Source organism: Hippoglossus stenolepis, chromosome 10, assembly GCF_022539355.2.
Source record: "Hippoglossus stenolepis isolate QCI-W04-F060 chromosome 10, HSTE1.2, whole genome shotgun sequence".
Lineage (NCBI taxonomy): Eukaryota > Metazoa > Chordata > Actinopteri > Pleuronectiformes > Pleuronectidae > Hippoglossus > Hippoglossus stenolepis.
The window spans coordinates 12,899,030-12,916,663 of record NC_061492.1 but is presented as its reverse complement, the minus strand read 5'-3'; the positions used below and the strand labels follow the sequence as shown (position 1 = coordinate 12,916,663).

Genomic DNA, 17,634 nt, shown 5'->3' with positions numbered 1-17,634 from the left:
AATGTTTCACCATCATGAAATGAGATACCTGTATGCTAATCCTCTGTATGCCATTCTTGAAGCTAGAAGCACAGATGTGTGGAAATGGTAGAAACATTATAACATATCTTATTTAAATTTGATTCTTTGGTAATTTGGTTATGTAAGCAGACTCCAGTGACCTAGATGTGAGTTTTATGGGGAATAAATAAGTAGGTCACAGTGCTCAACCATGTATAACAACTCTTCAACCTTTTTGAAATATAATTGCTATCATACAGATGATGAGAGGAAACCCCGGCAGTCTGGCTACACTCAGCTTTATAGGGCATCCTTCACCTTCACATGTTCACACCCTCTATCCCCTGCCTCTGTGACAGTAACACATAATGGCTTTCTTGGCAGCTCGCCCTGCCTCCCTTTCCCTTTGGGTCTTCTCTGCTTCGCCTGCTGTCAGGCCTTGTGTTGAGGCAGTAGCAGTTAGCCACTGTTGACAGCATGCTAATGTGAGGATGGCGCATGGCATGTCTGCTAATAAACACCTGGAAAGGACTGCGGCTGCATGGATCGGTGGTATCTGGGCACACAGGAACTCTAGCTGGTAAAGCTCTGATGTGGGGATGAGAGTCCGTAACCGATGGTACTTCTGGAACCATTGGAGCCCCGGAGAGCTGTGGGCCAACCTGTGCTCTTGCTCCAATTCCCGTGCCAGTTGTTCACGTTCCTCTACATGCCACAGGAGCTCTCTGATCAACCTGCGGCTGGGCACAACCTCTGAGCTCTTAAGAGGTGGCGCTTCATTCTGAGTCTGCACTTTTGTCACATGAGACCACTTCATCCAGCTGAACAGGGGCATGGCACTTAGCAGAACGTCCAGAAAACTGAAAGAACAAGAATTCTTTGTTATTGTGGACCCTGAAGGTATTTATACAGCACAGAGCTGGAATTTTCCTTTAAACTAATGGCTAGTTTCCTTCTAAAGCTGCTTTCAGACAGGCACTGACCACACAAAACCGAAATTTTTGCCAGCCCCTTAGTGAAATAACTCGATGTCTGTGTCGATGTGCTGTAAAGAAAAACACGTGCTTTTCTGCAGGAAATTTATACGTCGTGTCCTGCCTCCTGCATGCTCTACCCAGGTGCCATATCTGGCAAGAATGTTATGGAACTTGCCCTTTTGTTGTGAACACATCTGACCCAGAAAATCTCTTGCTGTGTTCTTTATATGTGAAAGATAAACTCCAGAAAATGTCCAGACCCAAATTTTGTGGAGAGTTTCTGGATTTCATGTCTGACATCATAAGTTAGTGTCTTCAAATGACTAAAGGGCAGATATACAATTTTGCGAGAGAGAAATGTAAATGTTGTGTTGGGAAAATCAATAGAATCATATGAAAACTGGGGGGGGGGGGAAATCACAACCTTAATTCTAAGCATGGGAATTTTGTTTCTCATTTTATCCATAACTGTTTTGCCCTATTATATTTTAAAATGTCAGTTTGACAGTGAAAAACGATCATCCCATAACTAAGCTGACCTCTGGTCTCTGCTTTGATTGCCTTCAGTTAAAGTCAAACTCGGTAGAGCACAATGTCGGGTGTTTGTATTTGGCCCCTTTTTCTTTCAAGATGATGGATTCAACCCGGCTTCCACCTGGGATTTAGATGGATCACACATTGGGCAGGGTCAGAGGTCAACCACCTCTATACATTGTAAAGTTACACAGCCTTCCTTCTTTTGTGTCTGATTTTGATTCTCTAAAAGCTACAAAAATAATCATGACTTAAACAACAGTGAGTCTTTCAGCATGTGCAGGTCAGAATGGATCACACTACGACTGGCTGAAAATGGAAAATAAATATTTGTACTTACAGCTGAAAATGGCTCCACCAGCTCTTTGTAGGGTAAAAATGTGCGTAGTCCTCTGCTTTTTGTCGTTATGGTTCAGTCCTTGTAGTCTTCATTCTTTAATCGCTGTTGCGTCCCTCGGTGTCAAATGCACATCTCTTGTGTCGGCAGCAATTCTCCAATGTCTTGACTCCTGAAGCAGTTTTTCCTCTTTCTGTTGTAGTTAATGTCTTGTCCCTATCTCTCCCACTGCTCTTGCCACACAGACTTTTTCCAAGAGAGTTAGTCACCCACCACTAACTGACTAAGAGCTGTCACTTCTCCTCTCCCTTCACTCCGCTCTCCTCTGTGCAGTGTGCAGCTTTGTTGTAAGGTCAGCTGCTTTGTAGCTTGCACGAAAGGATTGCATTGGAGAGAAAGGGAGAGGGCAAGAGTGCATGTGTGTGCATAAGCCGCATGTGTGTTATATTTGAGCTCCTCTGTCAGAGTTTGTGCCTGCTGTTGTGATAAAAATCCTCCTGGTGAAGACAAGGGGACGGGCAGAGACAACAGGGAAGGCTCTCCAGGCTGCAGAGCTGAGGGCCGGGTCGAGTTGACCAGAGGGAAAGACGAGGCACAGACTTAGAGCGGGGTTAGATATGACATACAGACAAAGTGTGTAGAGCTGCTGGCATCTTCATCCTCTGTGTGAACCTAAAGATGAAGTTAATTATATACTGAAACTCGATTAGTATGAAATGCTGCAGTACACAGCATGTAGCTCAGGTGACTGCAACACCTGAGTGTTCTGCAACACGTCTTGTAGCTCAGGTGATAACAGCTGATAAATTGTACTATATTCATTTTGCCACATGTAATTGCATTCAGAAACTCAAATGGCACTCTACAGTGCATACCTCCGCCAATGCTCAACAGTCCCTTTATGAAACCAAATTAACATTCACCAGATCCTAATTTTTATATTATTCCCTGGGAAAACTGATGAGAAAATGAAAAAGAAAAATCTCTTGATCTGCACCATATTTTCTGGGTTCTTTACTGACCCATACCTCATCCTTCCACTAAAGTTTGTGGAAATTCATTCACTTCTTTACGTGTGACCTTGCTGAAAATCAAGCAAACCAACCAACAAATAGACGGGTGAAAACATTGCCTCCTCGTTTTAGGTTATAAAACATGGCACTGATGCACTGATCTAAAATATTTTCCAGAATCTTAAAGGGAATTTATTTAAGCTGCTTTAAGGCTCGGTCTCTTATTTTAGCCTGGTCTTACCAGTACATTAAATGTTTTCAGTAACTGCATGTTTCTTCTCTTTCTCCTCTTTGAAACATTGGCAGTTAAGCTTTTTCAGATAAAGCTGAAGAATGGTACACTATGTTTTTATCATATCCAGAATGACTGAAGATGGAGTGTTGTCCATCATAAATGAATAAACAGGACACTTGTCCCATATGAGCAGAATTTGAATTGACTGCTGTTTCGTTGGTGAAACCGAACTAAGCGTCTTACTAATTTAAAACGTTATCACACATAGTATCTTATTTTATATTAAGTCATTATTTACATACCACTATATCACACCTTTCTTCTCATTAGTTATTGTAGAGTGCATGTTTTGATCCCATTGCAGTTGCTTTATAGTGCCTCAAAAATGATAAGCTGCTTAAAATGTATTTTGTTTCTCTTCAGGCCATCAGAGGTTCCTGATGAGAGCAGCCTGAAGACTGTGGACTCTGGAGGGAGTCTCCAAAAACCGAAACCTGCTGGGAGTGAGTATTCAACTTCCTGTAAAATTTTTCTTATCTTAAATCTTATTTAAAAACTTTGTGAAATTTACATTTTATAGACTGTTGAACGCAGTATTTCTCATGCGTTTTATTATGAACCCTCAGGTACTGCTCCTCCTCCACTGGCCAGCTATGAGTACCCGAGTTTGCCCATAACCAAAAACAGAAAGGAGGTCTGTTGCATCCAAATATGCAGCCTTACATTCTATAAGTGCATGATCATTCTCCTATAGTTCTTTTTTTTTTTTGGTCAAGTGAAGGGTTTTACTGAAATTGTCCCTATGTCCTCAGGAGACTGGTGTTTTTAAGATTTTACTTTTTATTTAAGATGTACTCAGTGATTGTTGATGCTGCAGGACAACACCTAACTTCATATTCACTGGGCAAAAAAAATGTTCTCTTGTCTAATACAGAGTGCTGTGTGTATATTTTAGGAGATCAGGCTGACATTTAAGCTGCACTTCCTTAATGCAGATTATAAAGTCTGGACTTTTGGTTACAAATCAGCTTAGCACATCCATCTGCTCTACAATATCTTAACTTATTTTTAAATTCCTTTTTTATTTCAGTGATATGGTCCAAATAGCCAAATGCGGTCTCTTTTTGTTAACACTGTGTGTGTGTCTGCTTCCAGCTGATTTCCCTCATAGAAAACCACTCTGTAGTGATTATTCGAGGAGCCACAGGCAGCGGCAAGACCACCCAGCTGCCACAGTACATTCTGGACCACTACAATGCCAAAAATGCCTCGTGCAACATCGTGGTCACCCAACCTCGTAAAATTGGGGCCACCAGTGTTGCTCGATGGGTTGCCACACAGCGGAAGTGTACGCTGGGTAGCTTGGTGGGATATCAGGTTTGTCTCAATTAGACAGAATGTGGTTTACTTGAACTGTCCATTGCAAACAGCCCTGTGTATATTTTTTGTTTTTGCACAAAAAGCTTCAGTTGCATCCCCCTTTATCTTAAAATGTAGTATTTGTAAGCATGTGTTAACAATTTCTTGTGTGTTTGTTGGCAGGGTGTCTGGCTGTACTATGCAGAGCTCCTAAACAGTGTCTAATAAGAACTGTTTCCTCTGCTAGGTGCAGACCTGAGTTAATTATGTCCCTGCAAGTCGGAGCAATAACAAACAGTTGATGTCAGGTTAAGCCACAAAAAGTTATATTGTGTTCTTTATTCACTTACGAGAGTTTTACTCTTATTTGCTGTAGGGAGAGAGCTTTTTTCTTGTTCCCCCTTCGTATGTTTTGTCTTGGTTTATAAAAGTCGTGGAATCAGTGAATGGAAAGTTCTTTGTGCTCAGAGTTAAGTCAGCGAACCGTGAAGAGTTTCCCTGAGGTCACACAAAGGATTGCAATGGATTTTATCTCGGGTCACTGGTATTTTCTCTAAAACCAACCAGAAATAGGCACATTAAAGCTGCAGACAAACAGGAGACGATGGAATGTCTTGAATTTGCTTCTGTGAAAAATATCAAACCAAAGACTGGAGTTGTGTTATGCTTTAATTCAATTCAAAAAGTATTAAAGATGATGGTCCAGAAACTGACAAATGATATCACTCTTCTCAAAGGTGGTGGCAATTATCACATGGTGCCGATACAAACATAATCAATGAGCTTGTCAGATGTCAAGTCTCAGTGATTCTTTACGAAAGTAACAAGTCTACATCCCTACTGAGAGTGTCAGATTTATATGTCTGTCAGATTAATGAAGGTAACTCTGAATGTTTGTACTACAGGTTGGACTGGAGAAGATGGCGACTGAGCACACGCGCCTCATCTACATGACGACAGGAGTGCTGCTGCAAAAACTGGTCTCTACCAAGTGCCTCACAGAGTACTCACACATCTTCCTAGATGAGGTGAAGATCATTTTAAATGTGCATATGCATTTCTCTGTTAACTGGTATCTATATTTTATTGTTTTTGTCTTGATCACAAATAATTATTTCTCAAAAAAACCAATATGTTGCGTACTATCAAAATGTTATTCATTTGCAAATTAAGATTCAGTTATTACACCCACTCTAAAAACTCAACACTAATTTAAATCCACCACCTAAAACCTAAGGATTTTCTGGAGAGCTTACAGAGCTGCCAACATTAACAAAAACTTGCATTTAGACTTTCCCTTAAGTATTTCAGAGATCATATGCCAATGCCCTTAAAGTTTGGAGGGGAGTGGAGGATGAGTTTTGGAGGAGTAACCAGACACACAAACACACAAACTGCTCTCCAATTATAGTTGTAGGATATGTTGCATCCGGTCTAAAAGCTCATTGTATTTTATTCTGCTGTAATTATCTGTTTCATCATGGTTCGTCTACATTTAATGCTGCTGCAGTGGAAAGGCTTAATCTTTGCATCCTATTTTCTAATCAGTGACTGTCGTGTTTAACAACTCTGCCTTTGCACAAGGTCCACGAGCGGACTGAGGAGATGGACTTTCTCTTACTGGTTTTGAAGAAACTCCTTCATTCCAACTCTCGTTATGTCAAGGTGATTACTATATCAAAGTAAACATCCCACCTCTACTCACCAATTAATTACACTCTCACTCATTTTTAGTTGTCCTTTTCCAGATCATCCTCATGTCAGCCACCATTAACTGCAGACAGTTTGCTGAGTACTTCGGCACCCTGATTCGTGGCAAGATGAACCCAGCCTACGTGTTTGAAGTGGAAGGAGCACCGTTTGCCATTAAGGAGTTCTATCTGGATGACCTCCAAAACCTGTTACCATATAGGGTAATGAGATTGTAATAGTTTTCTGCTGCAACTGCTCTGTACTGTGAGGCCAAACCATTTATATATTTGTATTAGGGCTGAGGGATATGACTTCAAATCAATATCATGATTATTTCAAACTTTTACCTCGATTACTATTAATGAACGCCCAAGGAGACGCATCACTCGGGTGTAGGACACACTCCTGGGTGTGTGTGTCTCCTCATCCCTGTCGCGCTTCACTCAAACTGACTGACTGTTATTAATTCGATTAAACCAATGATGTTGGATCATGAATCCGGATTGTTCCGGTCACTTTAACCCTGATGTCCTGGCTGTATGCGTGGCATTATGTCTCATTGTGTGTGAACTGCGTGCATGCAAAATGTTGGACGTATTTTCATTGTGTTTAAATAGGTGTCTCCTAAACTTTAGAGCGAATCAAACAAACACAAAGTAAACTTCAAGGTTTCGATACATTTTCGGTCAATCGACAAGTGCTAATTTGTATGTTTGTGTCTTTAACAGTCAGAGTCATGTCATCCAGATGACCCTTACATCTCAGTAGAGATGTACAATCTTGCCATCAGTCTCATCCAGAGCTTTGACGAGTTGGAGGGCAAAGATTCCCGGTAAAGTTGGTTACTCAGCACACTAATCTGCTACATAGACACGTTGTGGTCCCCATGTTTGTTCAGTTATGTGTTGAAATGTGTTTGTTAATAAGCAGCAAAGCTGACAAAGACAGTGGTGTAACTTTGTCTGAGAGAGGCAGTGTTCTGGTTTTCCTTCCTGGGTTTCACGAGATAAGCTACATGCAGGAGGCTTTGGCCAAGCTTGTCCACAAAAGGTGATCTTTTGAGTTTATCTTTTTTCTGCAGATTAATACCCGTTTTCTTTTTTAGCTGGTTTCTGTAAGACATTTACCATTACGTTGCATTGACTTCTTTTGTTCAGATTGCAAGTTTATCCTCTTCACTCCTCTGTGACTCTGGAGGAGCAGAATGGTGTGTTTCTGCTTCCTGTCCCTGGATACAGGAAGGTGATAACAGCTAAACTTATTCTGTCTCACATAAAATTTAAAAATTAGATACCTGCTATACTGATGGTCGTTTCATCCTCACAGGTCATCCTTTCCACCAACATCGCAGAGAGTTCAGTGACTGTATCGGATGTCAAATATGGTGGATTACTTTTCCCCTGAGCTTGATTGTATTTTTTCATCTTGGTGAATATTAGGATGTTGAAGTTTTAATTGGTATTGGTGCTTTTTTGTGATCACAGTCATTGACTTCTGCCTTTCCCGTCACCTGGTCTGTGACCAAGATACCAATTATCAGTCTCTCCGTCTCACCTGGGCGTCCAAAACCAACTGTAACCAGCGTAGAGGTATGTGAACTACTGCAAATACGTATATGTGTCTGTTCAGCTGAGACTTCTCTCACCTATTTTCTCAGGTAGGGCAGGACGAGTGTCTAAGGGCTACTGTTATCGTCTTATCACCAAAGAGTTCTGGAAGAACGAGATCCCAGAATACATGATTCCTGAGATGCTGGTAAAGAACATGTTCAATACACATAGATTTTTATTTTATTTTACAGTTTTGAGGATGCCTCTGACAATTTATCTATGCTATACTGTTTGCCTTCCTCTTAGCTTGCCCCCTTGGCCACTATAATGCTGAAAGTGAAGCTGCTGGATATGGGAGATCCCCGCTCTGTCCTCTCCACAGCACTTTCACCCCCAAATCTTGGTGACATAGTAAGAACTGTGCTGCAACTCAAAGAGGTCTGTAAAAAGAAAGCAGATTGATGATTTTTCCTGAGAGCCATTAATGTCTTGTAAAGTACGTATAAATGTGTGGGTGTAATGATGACTGTTATTTATTTAGGCATCTTCTCAGCTCTGTGACAGAGAATTAGACCAGGAGTTCTCTCACATGATCTTTGCTTCAGCCAGTGTTAGGATTGTCAAGTTGTACAGAGAGTAATGTAGTGCAGTGTTAATCTTGTTTTTTCCATCACTAACAAATTAGAAACTTTTTAGTAATAAATTATACTTATATATATAGTTTTAGAGAAGACGATTAACAAAGTTATTTCAAGATATTGAGCTTATTATAAAATATATACAATAGCCATTAATTTAAGTGACAAACAGTGAAGGGAAATTTTGTTTCCAGGTTTGTCACAAAGTGATGAGTCATGTCCAATCAGTAAACTGTTAATTTGAGGAAAGGAATAAAGCCTATTGTCTTTTCACTAGTTGTTTTCTTCTGTAGATGGGCGCTCTGTCTGTGAAAAGTGACGGCAGGTCTCAGAACGATGATGGAGAGCTAACATTCCTGGGTCGAGTGCTGGCCCACTTACCTGTGGACCTGTACCTGGGGAAGATGATTGTCCTCGGTCATGTCTTTGGTTGCCTGGACGATTGCCTCATCATAGGTAAGTCTGTCATTTTACAACTGGAACTGGCGTCTGTTAGAGCACATACAGTAGTGTGCAGCCATAGAGACATAGATTGGTCAACAAATCAGTCAGAATTGCACTCTTAGAATACATTTGTGTGCATGTAACATTTTTAAGTGTTGGTTTGTTATATTCTCAGCTGCCTCACACTCTCTGAAGAGTTTCTTTGCCATACCGTCCATGCAGCAGCTCGCTGGCCACAGGTGAGTCATAAACTTTAGATGCAATGATTCACAGACTGTCAGTATTGTTTTTGTGTAGCAATGGATGATGGAAAGATGGAGAAATATATCCATGGATTTTTCTACCATTATGTTGTCTTATAAGTCAGTGGAGTAAAGACCCTTCTTTTATAATTATTGACTCACTTAAATATCTCAAGTCCCATCACAGTTAGGCCCAACACAGTTCCCATCCCAACTTATGCCATATGATGTCCAGCTGTGCATGAATGGTTCTCTTCAAGTCCTGTTTACTGCTAGATGATATGTGTATGTTTTGCTAAAACAGCACAGAGTTTTTCTTGCAGTGGTCATGTAGATGCCTGCAAGGTCCATGACACTTTTTCATCTATCTACTTTTCAGGCCAGAAACCGGTTGTGTGCATAACATTTATTTTAACCTTTGTGGACTGACCAGTGTTTGTAATTCCAGGAGCAAGATGGCCTTTGCCCATGGAACACCAAGTGATTCCATAGGTTTTGTAAATGCCTTCAAGGTGTGTTCAGGTTAACAGCAAGTTGTGTGGTCTTAAATGAATTTACATATTTGCCTAATAACTGCTCACACCTTAGCTTGAAAACCGTTCCATGTTGTCTCTCACTGTTAGGCATGGCACTCTTCCAAAAAGAAAGGACAACTGAGACACCCAAAGGTAAACAACAACCAAACATGAACTCAATGAAAAGAGAAACACACATAAAACTTAAGAAGTTCCTTTTGGATTTGTTTTCCTCTCGCTGATACTCATTAAGCAACCATTTATCATTGCATCATCATTTTTCAATGTGATGTTTCTTGCTGCTTTACTCTCACAGGACGAGCTGGACTGGGGAAAAGAGAACTTCATTCAGATCAAGAGGATCAGGGAGGTACACAGACGATGCACAGAGCAGGGTCACATGACTTCCCCATAGACACATTACAGAATGTCTTTCATCACCCATCCTAATCTAGCATTAGCTAACTGATTTCAAAGTCTTTGTTGAAGTTTAATGATAAACTACCTAGTTGATTATAACCTGTGTTGACGCACAGTTGATTATTATCTTATGCATTAGTAAAAATGCCCAACAACTTCAGTATCAATGAGTGAATTAATCAAAAATACACTACCATGGTCCTCAGCAGTATCTCTCTCTCCAGGTTGCAGAGCTGTATGAGGACCTGAAGAAACGTGCTTCCCAGTTCAACATGCATGTGCAGGACAGCATTCAACCATCAGACTATACCAGTACACACACGCAGAAGTTCATTCTTCAGGTGAGACTCTTTGCTGGACATGATGGGATGTACAGTCACCAGAAGTTTACATAATATACAAAGTGTTGTCCCTTCATTCTGCCCCAAAGAGGGACATTTGGAAGAAATAATTGAAAACCTGATACTGCAATGAAATTCAGGTCCCAGGCCCAAGTGTGTTTACACATCGTGTGCCTCAGATCCTCTCATTGGAGCGGATAGATGTTGAGTTCAGTTTGTGTTCGACTGCACCTGTCTCTGTCTCAGGTGGTTATCGCTGGTGCCTACTACCCCAACTACTTCATCCAGGGGGAACTAGATGAAGACCTGGCCGCCAGAGAATTAAGTGGCTGCAACCCCAGAACAACAGTGATGGTATAATCCTAATTGGCAGACATGATGTGAATACAGTTCTAATTAATTGTTGTGAAATATGCTTAGATTAGGCTGAACTTAAATATTTTGATCAATACTTAACTCTAATGCTGTAACTAATCTTCTAGACTTGTTACGGTAAGTAGAGAATTTGTGATTAAAACATAACTGTGCTGTGTCCAGATGAGGAACATGCCTCCATACAGTTTCCTCTACTACAAGCAGCTGCAGTCTCTGTTCCGCCTGTGTGGACAAGTCAAAACCATCTCCTTTGATAACTCCAGGTAAATGAAGGCACATTAAACCTCAGCACTTTGTCTACGCAATGCATTTAAAATAAAGAACTAACATTTGAACACTCATTTCCTAACTGTGTGTTTGTGCACGCACTCAGAGCATATGTGGAGTTCTACAGGACATCTCCAGACTCAGGGGTTCTGCCTGAAGTTTCCCTCGCTCTCGTCCTTTCCCAGCAGAGCTCTCCCATGGAACTTTCTGTCTACCCCATTGAACAAATTGAAAAATGTGCTGGTAACAGAAACCTAACTCACATGAAATATACACGGTACGACTTTGTTTTCATATTCATGAAACGTAGTATGAACTCTACTTCTCTCCTTGTTTGAAACTGGATTATATTTCTGCATGAATTAGAAAAAGATATTTCAAACTAGATTAATGAGGCGGTAAAATCACAAGAGCGTTAGGTTTTACAGTGTCTGTGTTCTGAGGCCTGAGAAAATCTTTTTAGAAAGTGGAGCCCCCTGCACCACAGGCTGCACTGGTCAGTGTCCCTGCACTGAGCATTAATGTAATCTGACATCCAAGCAAACTGCATGACTCTTCACAACAATCACTGACTCAGAGGACAGGTTTTAGGCACACGCAGCACAAGCTTCGAGATGGGGTGACATTGCATAATAGATGTAGAACAATAATACAGCTAACAAGACTATTCTCACTGATTACTCTCTTTTAACAGTGATACTTACACCTGCCTAAAACTTTAAAAATGTTAGCATGTTTTGTATTTTCTGTTGTGATACCTCTGCATGATTTTGAATGCCCCTCTCATACCAGGTATCTGGATTCATGTCAATGCCTGATTTAGGATACCTTGTTAGATAACGCTAACATTATTTGATGTGATGACATTCAACATCAAAGCAGCATTAAATCCAGTTGTGACATCTTGTTGACAGAGTGAGTGCAGTGAAAGTTGTGCACAGAACATTAAAGTCCAGTTTTCGGTGTGCTGTTCTACCCAGAGTGAATGTTGACTTCCAGAGCCAGTCTGTCTGCCCAGTGGGACTGTTGAGCAGCCCTATTGATCCAGACAAACTACCCCCCAACCACTTCTTTGTGGTCAACATCACAGAGGTTAGTCCCCTACATTTACCTTGGTTTTTCAAAAGGAGATACTGTGGAGGAAAGCTATATCTATAATGAACGTCTCTTAACTGTGATCTCTGCTGCAGGTGGTGGAGGTCGGACATTTCTGGGGCTTCCAGGCAGATGAAGCCAGCTTAGAGACGCAGCGCTGTCTGACAGCTGAGATCAACAAACACACGCTGCTTCCTATGCCTGTGTCACTCTACCCCAACCTGAGGTGTCTGGCTCCCTACTCCGAGGTGAATGAGCAGAGTTCGTACTACCGTGCCAAGATCCTGCACATCCGTGGCAATACAGTGGAGGTGAATATCGCTCACAGCTCTCTGATCAAATTGTAGTATAGCCATTCATTTCCTTTATATTTACAATGTTCTCTTGCATGAATGTGCTTGAGGTTGCTCAATACAGCATATTTAATGCCACAGGAACAGTTTTCACCAGGTTCTACAGTTATGAGGATAAGTTTCAGACCAAAATCTGTCGGAAGTCATTATCTACTCCAATACCAGGAAAATAAATCTACATTTTTATAAAAGTCTGCAAAAATTAAACTATATCTGGACATAACTGGCTTTGGTTTGCATATATGTAATAATTTTGCATCTTAAAAAATGTCAGGAACTAAAGGGATTACGTCAAATTGCGCTGACATACCAAACAGGTGTTGGCCACCAGGTATTCAGTCTGGTAAATTTGAAAACCGATCTGAATGTTAACCCCTGACATCAAAAACAGAATATAGGAATATCCTTAACAGGAGTGTGTGATAGCAGTTGTTCTTGATGTATCAGAGAGCAATATGTTTCCGGTCACTCTGCAGGTTTTCTTCTTGGACTTTGGTAACACAGCAGTTGTTGCCTGCAGCAGCCTCCGAGAGCTCCCCCCTGATCTTCTGCCTTACCCTTTCCAGGTAGTAAAACTATGAGTGGCATATTTCTGATCCACTGTCCAATCTTTAAACATGTATCAACATCCCAACACTTCTTAGGCTCATGAGTTTCAAGTTTCCGGGATGCGTCCATCAGCCCAGTCCATCATCCTTGGGAACCAGTGGAGCAGCCGAGCCCGCGATCGCTTCCGCACACTGGTGAAGGGCAATTCACTCATCGTGTCAGTCTACTCCATACTCCACAATGTCATGCGTGTTCAGCTGCTCATCAACACAGAGACAACAAACACCAGTGTGGTAGACATCTTGGTGGAGGAAGGACATGCGGTCAAGGCTGAAGAGAGCTTCGATTCCAAGGTGATTAGAGTTAAAGTTTCTGAGCCTTAAGATAAGATAAAATCTCTCACACATTGGCCTATAATACTTCCATACACATGCCACAGTTCACATATACACATCTGCTGACAAATATGAAATATTGCACTGTGACATATTGCACAACCTTTAAAGAAGTTCTGATGTTTTATGAAAGAACATCACAGAATTCAGAAAGACATATACAAATGCTTTGTTCATCTGAGTCACGATATCTGCCTGTGTGCTCTTGGCAGCAAAACCACGAGGTGCTGATGTCCCTGTACAAGGACATGGAAACAGGGAAATATGTCCCTAACTCTGCCAGCAGCTCCTGGAAGGATCGCAAGAAAGAGGAAAAGGAGCTCATTGACGAACTGCTCGCTCACTTTTCCAAGAGCAACCTCCCCATTTCCAGGAAAAAGGCAAGATGCACTGCTGCTTACAAAGCATTTTCATATATTTGGACCGAAAATGTTGTAATAGTAATTGATTGCAAAGCACGTAAAAACATGTTAAATGTTTTACTAAGCAAAAGACATTAAAAAGAACTAAAGAATTTAAATAAATGTACGGAAAATCAAGAAAAAACTTGAGTATTTGTATTTTTAGTATTACAATGGGTTTGTGTAGGATGCCTTAATTTTGGTAGTGATTGGTTTCGGCCAGGAGATGGCGCCATCTCAGTGGGTGTTGGTGCTCATTCAGAGGCACACCCATCCTGTCTGACAGAACAATGAGGACAGGGTGACCACGGCTCGAAATCACAGCCACCAATGGCTGCATGAATAAATCAGGTCATGTGCATCTGCTGCCTTCTTTCTGATACCACAGGTTCAAGTGTATGGACCAACCAGTCCTAACAAGTCAAGCTTTCACAGCTTGAACCAAAAGACCTTCTACAAGTAAGCAACACAACATAGACCGGCACCACATTAAAGCTGCAGGTTTTCATTGCTTATGAGTGTGTCCTCCTCCAGGACGGTGTGTATAGAGAGGAGCAGCATCAACCTTCTGGCGCTGAATGAAAACCCTCATGACAAACATCAGAGGATGCTGGTGGCTGGAATTGTGTCAGTCAACTCCACAGGTAGCAGATACAAAGTGTGTCATAATTATTAACACCACTAATCGATATTTTAATGTTAACAACAAATCAATGTACAATGTGAAAGCACACACCTAAATGTCAGCCAACTCCACAGTCTTTCTTACCCATACAGAACTGTAGAACTGACATAATACAGATTTTTTTTTCCTCATCAAAACTCAGGAATTATTTCCTGGGAAATCTTTGAAAGTGTTGAAAAAATCTTGATCTCATAACGGTAGAGAAAGTGATTTAAAGAATCCTGCATCTGCCACTTGTCTGCATCCATACCAACATCAATTCAGTAGATTTATGTAATCCTGCTGACAAACAAACCAACAGACAGGGATGAAAACATAACCTCCTTGGTAGAGTTAACTAGCTGGTGAACAGAGAGGAGAACAGGCTGAAGATGCATTTTTTTCTAGGGATTTTGTTAGAACACTGTCATGTGACCAGAAACACGATTCAGGATAAAAACTGATGTAGCTCCACCTATTGAATCTGAAACATTGACTACATATTTTACAGAAAACGTAAAGGCTGTAATAAGCCTGGGTTGTGGTTTTTTTTCAGCTTGTTTTTATTCTGGGATTTCTCCTGATTGTGTTTGTGTTGCAGGAACACGCATTCTTCTAAGAGATACCACCCTCATGCCAGACATCCCCGGGCTGCCTTCACTCGTTACCTTGCTCTTCACCCCCATCATGGAGTTACGGTCAGTCCGACACAAAGTCCTACCTCTGCATTCTTTAAAGATGGCACATTCAATACATGTGTCATGTCAATATTTTATGTATTTTAGCACTAATGAAGAGGGGACCTGCTACACCGGCGCCCTCTGTGGCCTCGGCTGCAACAGTCAAGCACAAGAGGGCATCCTACCGGAGCATGACATCGAACTCGTCTTTGATGTCAAGTTTGATGTGGAGGACATCACTGAGGTAACAGCTGACACCAGATGCAGAGAGACAGAGATGGGGACAGGGGACAGGAACACAGATTTCATTTCTTCAGATCTGTGTCAATCATCAGCTCCATCTGTGTCTGAACAGGGATTTTATACCATCTCTCTTTCTCTCCAATAGATAAACTATATTTTCTCATGCACTGAGACTAAAACACAGCTGAGTTGCAGCACGTTTCTCCCACACTAGTCCCAGAAACACAGGAGGTGAAACTACCTGATGACAGAACACATTAACAGGAAGAGAACGATTAATATTTTATTCATTCCTTCATGGAATTTACTTTTTGATGGGGAACAAATTTCCTCATCTAGATGTTTTTTGTCCCAGTATTTCAATCGCTACTAATACATGTATAAAATAAAACTATTGTAATCGCTGTAATAAAACAGTTGTAAGTGGCACAAGAGTGATCCACAGCACTGGGACTTGTATCTGTTACAACAGTACTTTAACCCATTAACCCAAGTTCTGAGGCACCGGATACAAACTCACTAAAAACTAATCCATGTTTGACAACACCTAAAACCTGAGGGTTCTGAAAAGCTGGCAGAATTGACATTGTTTACATAAGCTTTAATTTCACAGCCTCTGAAGCAGATAGACATGAAATAAAAAATGTTTGATAGCTAAAACATTTATAGATATTAAATATTGCATTTTCCCCTAAATTTGCGAACATTTAAAATAAATAAATAAAATATACCTGTTAAACTCAACCAGATCCCTTCTTCTTCCTCCTCTTCAAACATGTTTCTTACCGACTGAGTCTTGGTCAGTCACTCAGCAGGGTCATCAACTGGGTCAGAATCTTGTTATTTTCATCATTGTTGTAATTCGCTTCATCATTGCTCTCCTCGCTTAGAAAGTCAGCCCTTGTCTGAAATGCTACTTTAAAAACTTCTTTGTAGGCTAAAAGTGCTGAAATACAATATACATTTCCCACAAGGCATTTCGACTTTTTTCGCGAATATTTCACATCACAATGTATTTCATCAGTGACGTGTCTTTAAAAATCATGACATCGTGGATAAGAAGCACACAAACATCGCACCTTAAAGGTATATACGTGCATATGTTGTATCAGGTCTAAATAGGTTAATGGCGCTATTTCAAGTAACCCTATGTTACATGATGTAGGTCACTTCTGTGTTTTTTTTTTTCTTTAGATAAACGCCTTACGAGGGGCTATAAACTGTCTGGTGTGTGACGGGCCCAGTGGCACGCTGCATCTGGGGCCTGACAGGATCAGCCACCTGCAGGAGGACTGTCGGGAGCGCCTCTTGAGGTCAAACACACTCACACACAGATCGAGTTTAAATGTTCTGATTAATGACTGTATGTAAGGACGCCACTTCAGAAAAGTAAAGGCAACATATCTAGGATACAGACGCAGCCAACTTCCCCTGAAGTCATTCTCAGCTGTTAATCATGACATCTCAGCTCATTATTAAAGTGTCAAATAATTCATTCAGTTATCAGATAAAATATAATGTAAACATTCATCATCCTGTTAAAAACTACTTAAATTGACAAACTGTCACGTCTCATCTGCTCAAATTGAGGGGCCGGGGTTTATGACCAGTATCACCGGTTGGGCAAGAATTGAGATGGTTTGACCTTTAGGGAGCTGTCGTGTCTTTTTAGTCATTGGTTCAAATAGTGTTTATGCATTTTTCGAATCCCTCTATACGGTGTATTGTAGACTGTTCACCAAGTCGCCCCAGAGGGAAGCCGTCACTCCTTTGTTCTACGAGAAAACAGAGAAATGGAACCAGGTGTGTTTACATCAGAGCTACCTCATCCATATCTGACAGTTTTTAGCACGTTCAAGTTGTGTGTGTGTGTGTGTGTGTTTAAGTTTGTGTATTGGTGCTGCAGGTGGAGCCCTCTCTGAGGATGGATATCGTGGAGCCAGGAGGTAGAAAGATGAGAGGTTTTGTCTACCAGCTGCATCCTGTCACTCTCCTCGACACTTAAAAAACATCACTGTAATCGTTGTTTTTGTTTTGAACTGATTCTTATTTGTTAATATTTGCAGTCACCAAGAATTTTTATTTAATGTTCTGAGAATTTTATATGTTTGACATTTTATGTTATAATTGAACTGTAGCTTTCGGTGGCACAGTCGAATGTTCAACCCTCTCTTTGTTCTGCAGTGGGTTTTTCTGTGTTTAAACAGTTTGCTGCTTATAAAGAAAACCCTGTTCAGTGATAATTACTAATTCATCATGTTTACTCTGTTGTAATGTTGTTCAGCAGTGGACATTAAAAAGAGTTGTTTGTAACA

General features: G+C 40.9%; 2 protein-coding genes across 3 annotated transcripts in view; one reads left to right on the top strand and one right to left on the bottom strand.

Annotated features, from left to right (window-relative positions):
* Nucleotides 1–2,295, bottom strand: part of rd3l (RD3 like) — a 5,778-nt gene extending 3,483 nt beyond the window's left edge. Inside the window, exons 1-2 of the mRNA XM_035168627.2 lie at nucleotides 1,852–2,295; nucleotides 522–860 (exon numbers count right to left, since the gene is read on the bottom strand). Of these exons, the coding sequence (XP_035024518.1) occupies nucleotides 522–835 (314 nt within the window). The 5' untranslated portion in view covers nucleotides 836–860; nucleotides 1,852–2,295. The remainder of the gene's footprint in view (nucleotides 1–521; nucleotides 861–1,851) is intronic.
* Nucleotides 1–17,634, top strand: part of tdrd9 (tudor domain containing 9) — a 19,548-nt gene extending 1,914 nt beyond the window's left edge. The window contains exons 2-35 of one of the 2 annotated variants that reach the window (XM_035168625.2): nucleotides 3,520–3,599; nucleotides 3,723–3,790; nucleotides 4,252–4,473; nucleotides 5,361–5,483; nucleotides 6,040–6,120; nucleotides 6,204–6,368; nucleotides 6,876–6,979; nucleotides 7,075–7,197; nucleotides 7,305–7,389; nucleotides 7,474–7,531; nucleotides 7,632–7,736; nucleotides 7,805–7,902; nucleotides 8,004–8,135; nucleotides 8,629–8,791; nucleotides 8,955–9,018; nucleotides 9,470–9,533; nucleotides 9,645–9,689; nucleotides 9,853–9,906; nucleotides 10,181–10,297; nucleotides 10,544–10,651; nucleotides 10,835–10,935; nucleotides 11,046–11,216; nucleotides 11,920–12,031; nucleotides 12,130–12,345; nucleotides 12,864–12,953; nucleotides 13,032–13,289; nucleotides 13,544–13,711; nucleotides 14,121–14,191; nucleotides 14,267–14,376; nucleotides 14,998–15,094; nucleotides 15,182–15,320; nucleotides 16,514–16,632; nucleotides 17,050–17,122; nucleotides 17,226–17,634. In XM_035168625.2, coding sequence (XP_035024516.1) covers nucleotides 3,520–3,599; nucleotides 3,723–3,790; nucleotides 4,252–4,473; nucleotides 5,361–5,483; nucleotides 6,040–6,120; nucleotides 6,204–6,368; nucleotides 6,876–6,979; nucleotides 7,075–7,197; nucleotides 7,305–7,389; nucleotides 7,474–7,531; nucleotides 7,632–7,736; nucleotides 7,805–7,902; nucleotides 8,004–8,135; nucleotides 8,629–8,791; nucleotides 8,955–9,018; nucleotides 9,470–9,533; nucleotides 9,645–9,689; nucleotides 9,853–9,906; nucleotides 10,181–10,297; nucleotides 10,544–10,651; nucleotides 10,835–10,935; nucleotides 11,046–11,216; nucleotides 11,920–12,031; nucleotides 12,130–12,345; nucleotides 12,864–12,953; nucleotides 13,032–13,289; nucleotides 13,544–13,711; nucleotides 14,121–14,191; nucleotides 14,267–14,376; nucleotides 14,998–15,094; nucleotides 15,182–15,320; nucleotides 16,514–16,632; nucleotides 17,050–17,122; nucleotides 17,226–17,324 — 3,883 coding nt within the window. In that variant the 3' untranslated portion in view covers nucleotides 17,325–17,634. The remainder of the gene's footprint in view (nucleotides 1–3,519; nucleotides 3,600–3,722; nucleotides 3,791–4,251; nucleotides 4,474–5,360; nucleotides 5,484–6,039; nucleotides 6,121–6,203; nucleotides 6,369–6,875; nucleotides 6,980–7,074; nucleotides 7,198–7,304; nucleotides 7,390–7,473; nucleotides 7,532–7,631; nucleotides 7,737–7,804; nucleotides 7,903–8,003; nucleotides 8,136–8,628; nucleotides 8,792–8,954; nucleotides 9,019–9,469; nucleotides 9,534–9,644; nucleotides 9,690–9,852; nucleotides 9,907–10,180; nucleotides 10,298–10,543; nucleotides 10,652–10,834; nucleotides 10,936–11,045; nucleotides 11,217–11,919; nucleotides 12,032–12,129; nucleotides 12,346–12,863; nucleotides 12,954–13,031; nucleotides 13,290–13,543; nucleotides 13,712–14,120; nucleotides 14,192–14,266; nucleotides 14,377–14,997; nucleotides 15,095–15,181; nucleotides 15,321–16,513; nucleotides 16,633–17,049; nucleotides 17,123–17,225) is intronic. The other variant, XM_035168626.2, reaches the window with a different exon arrangement.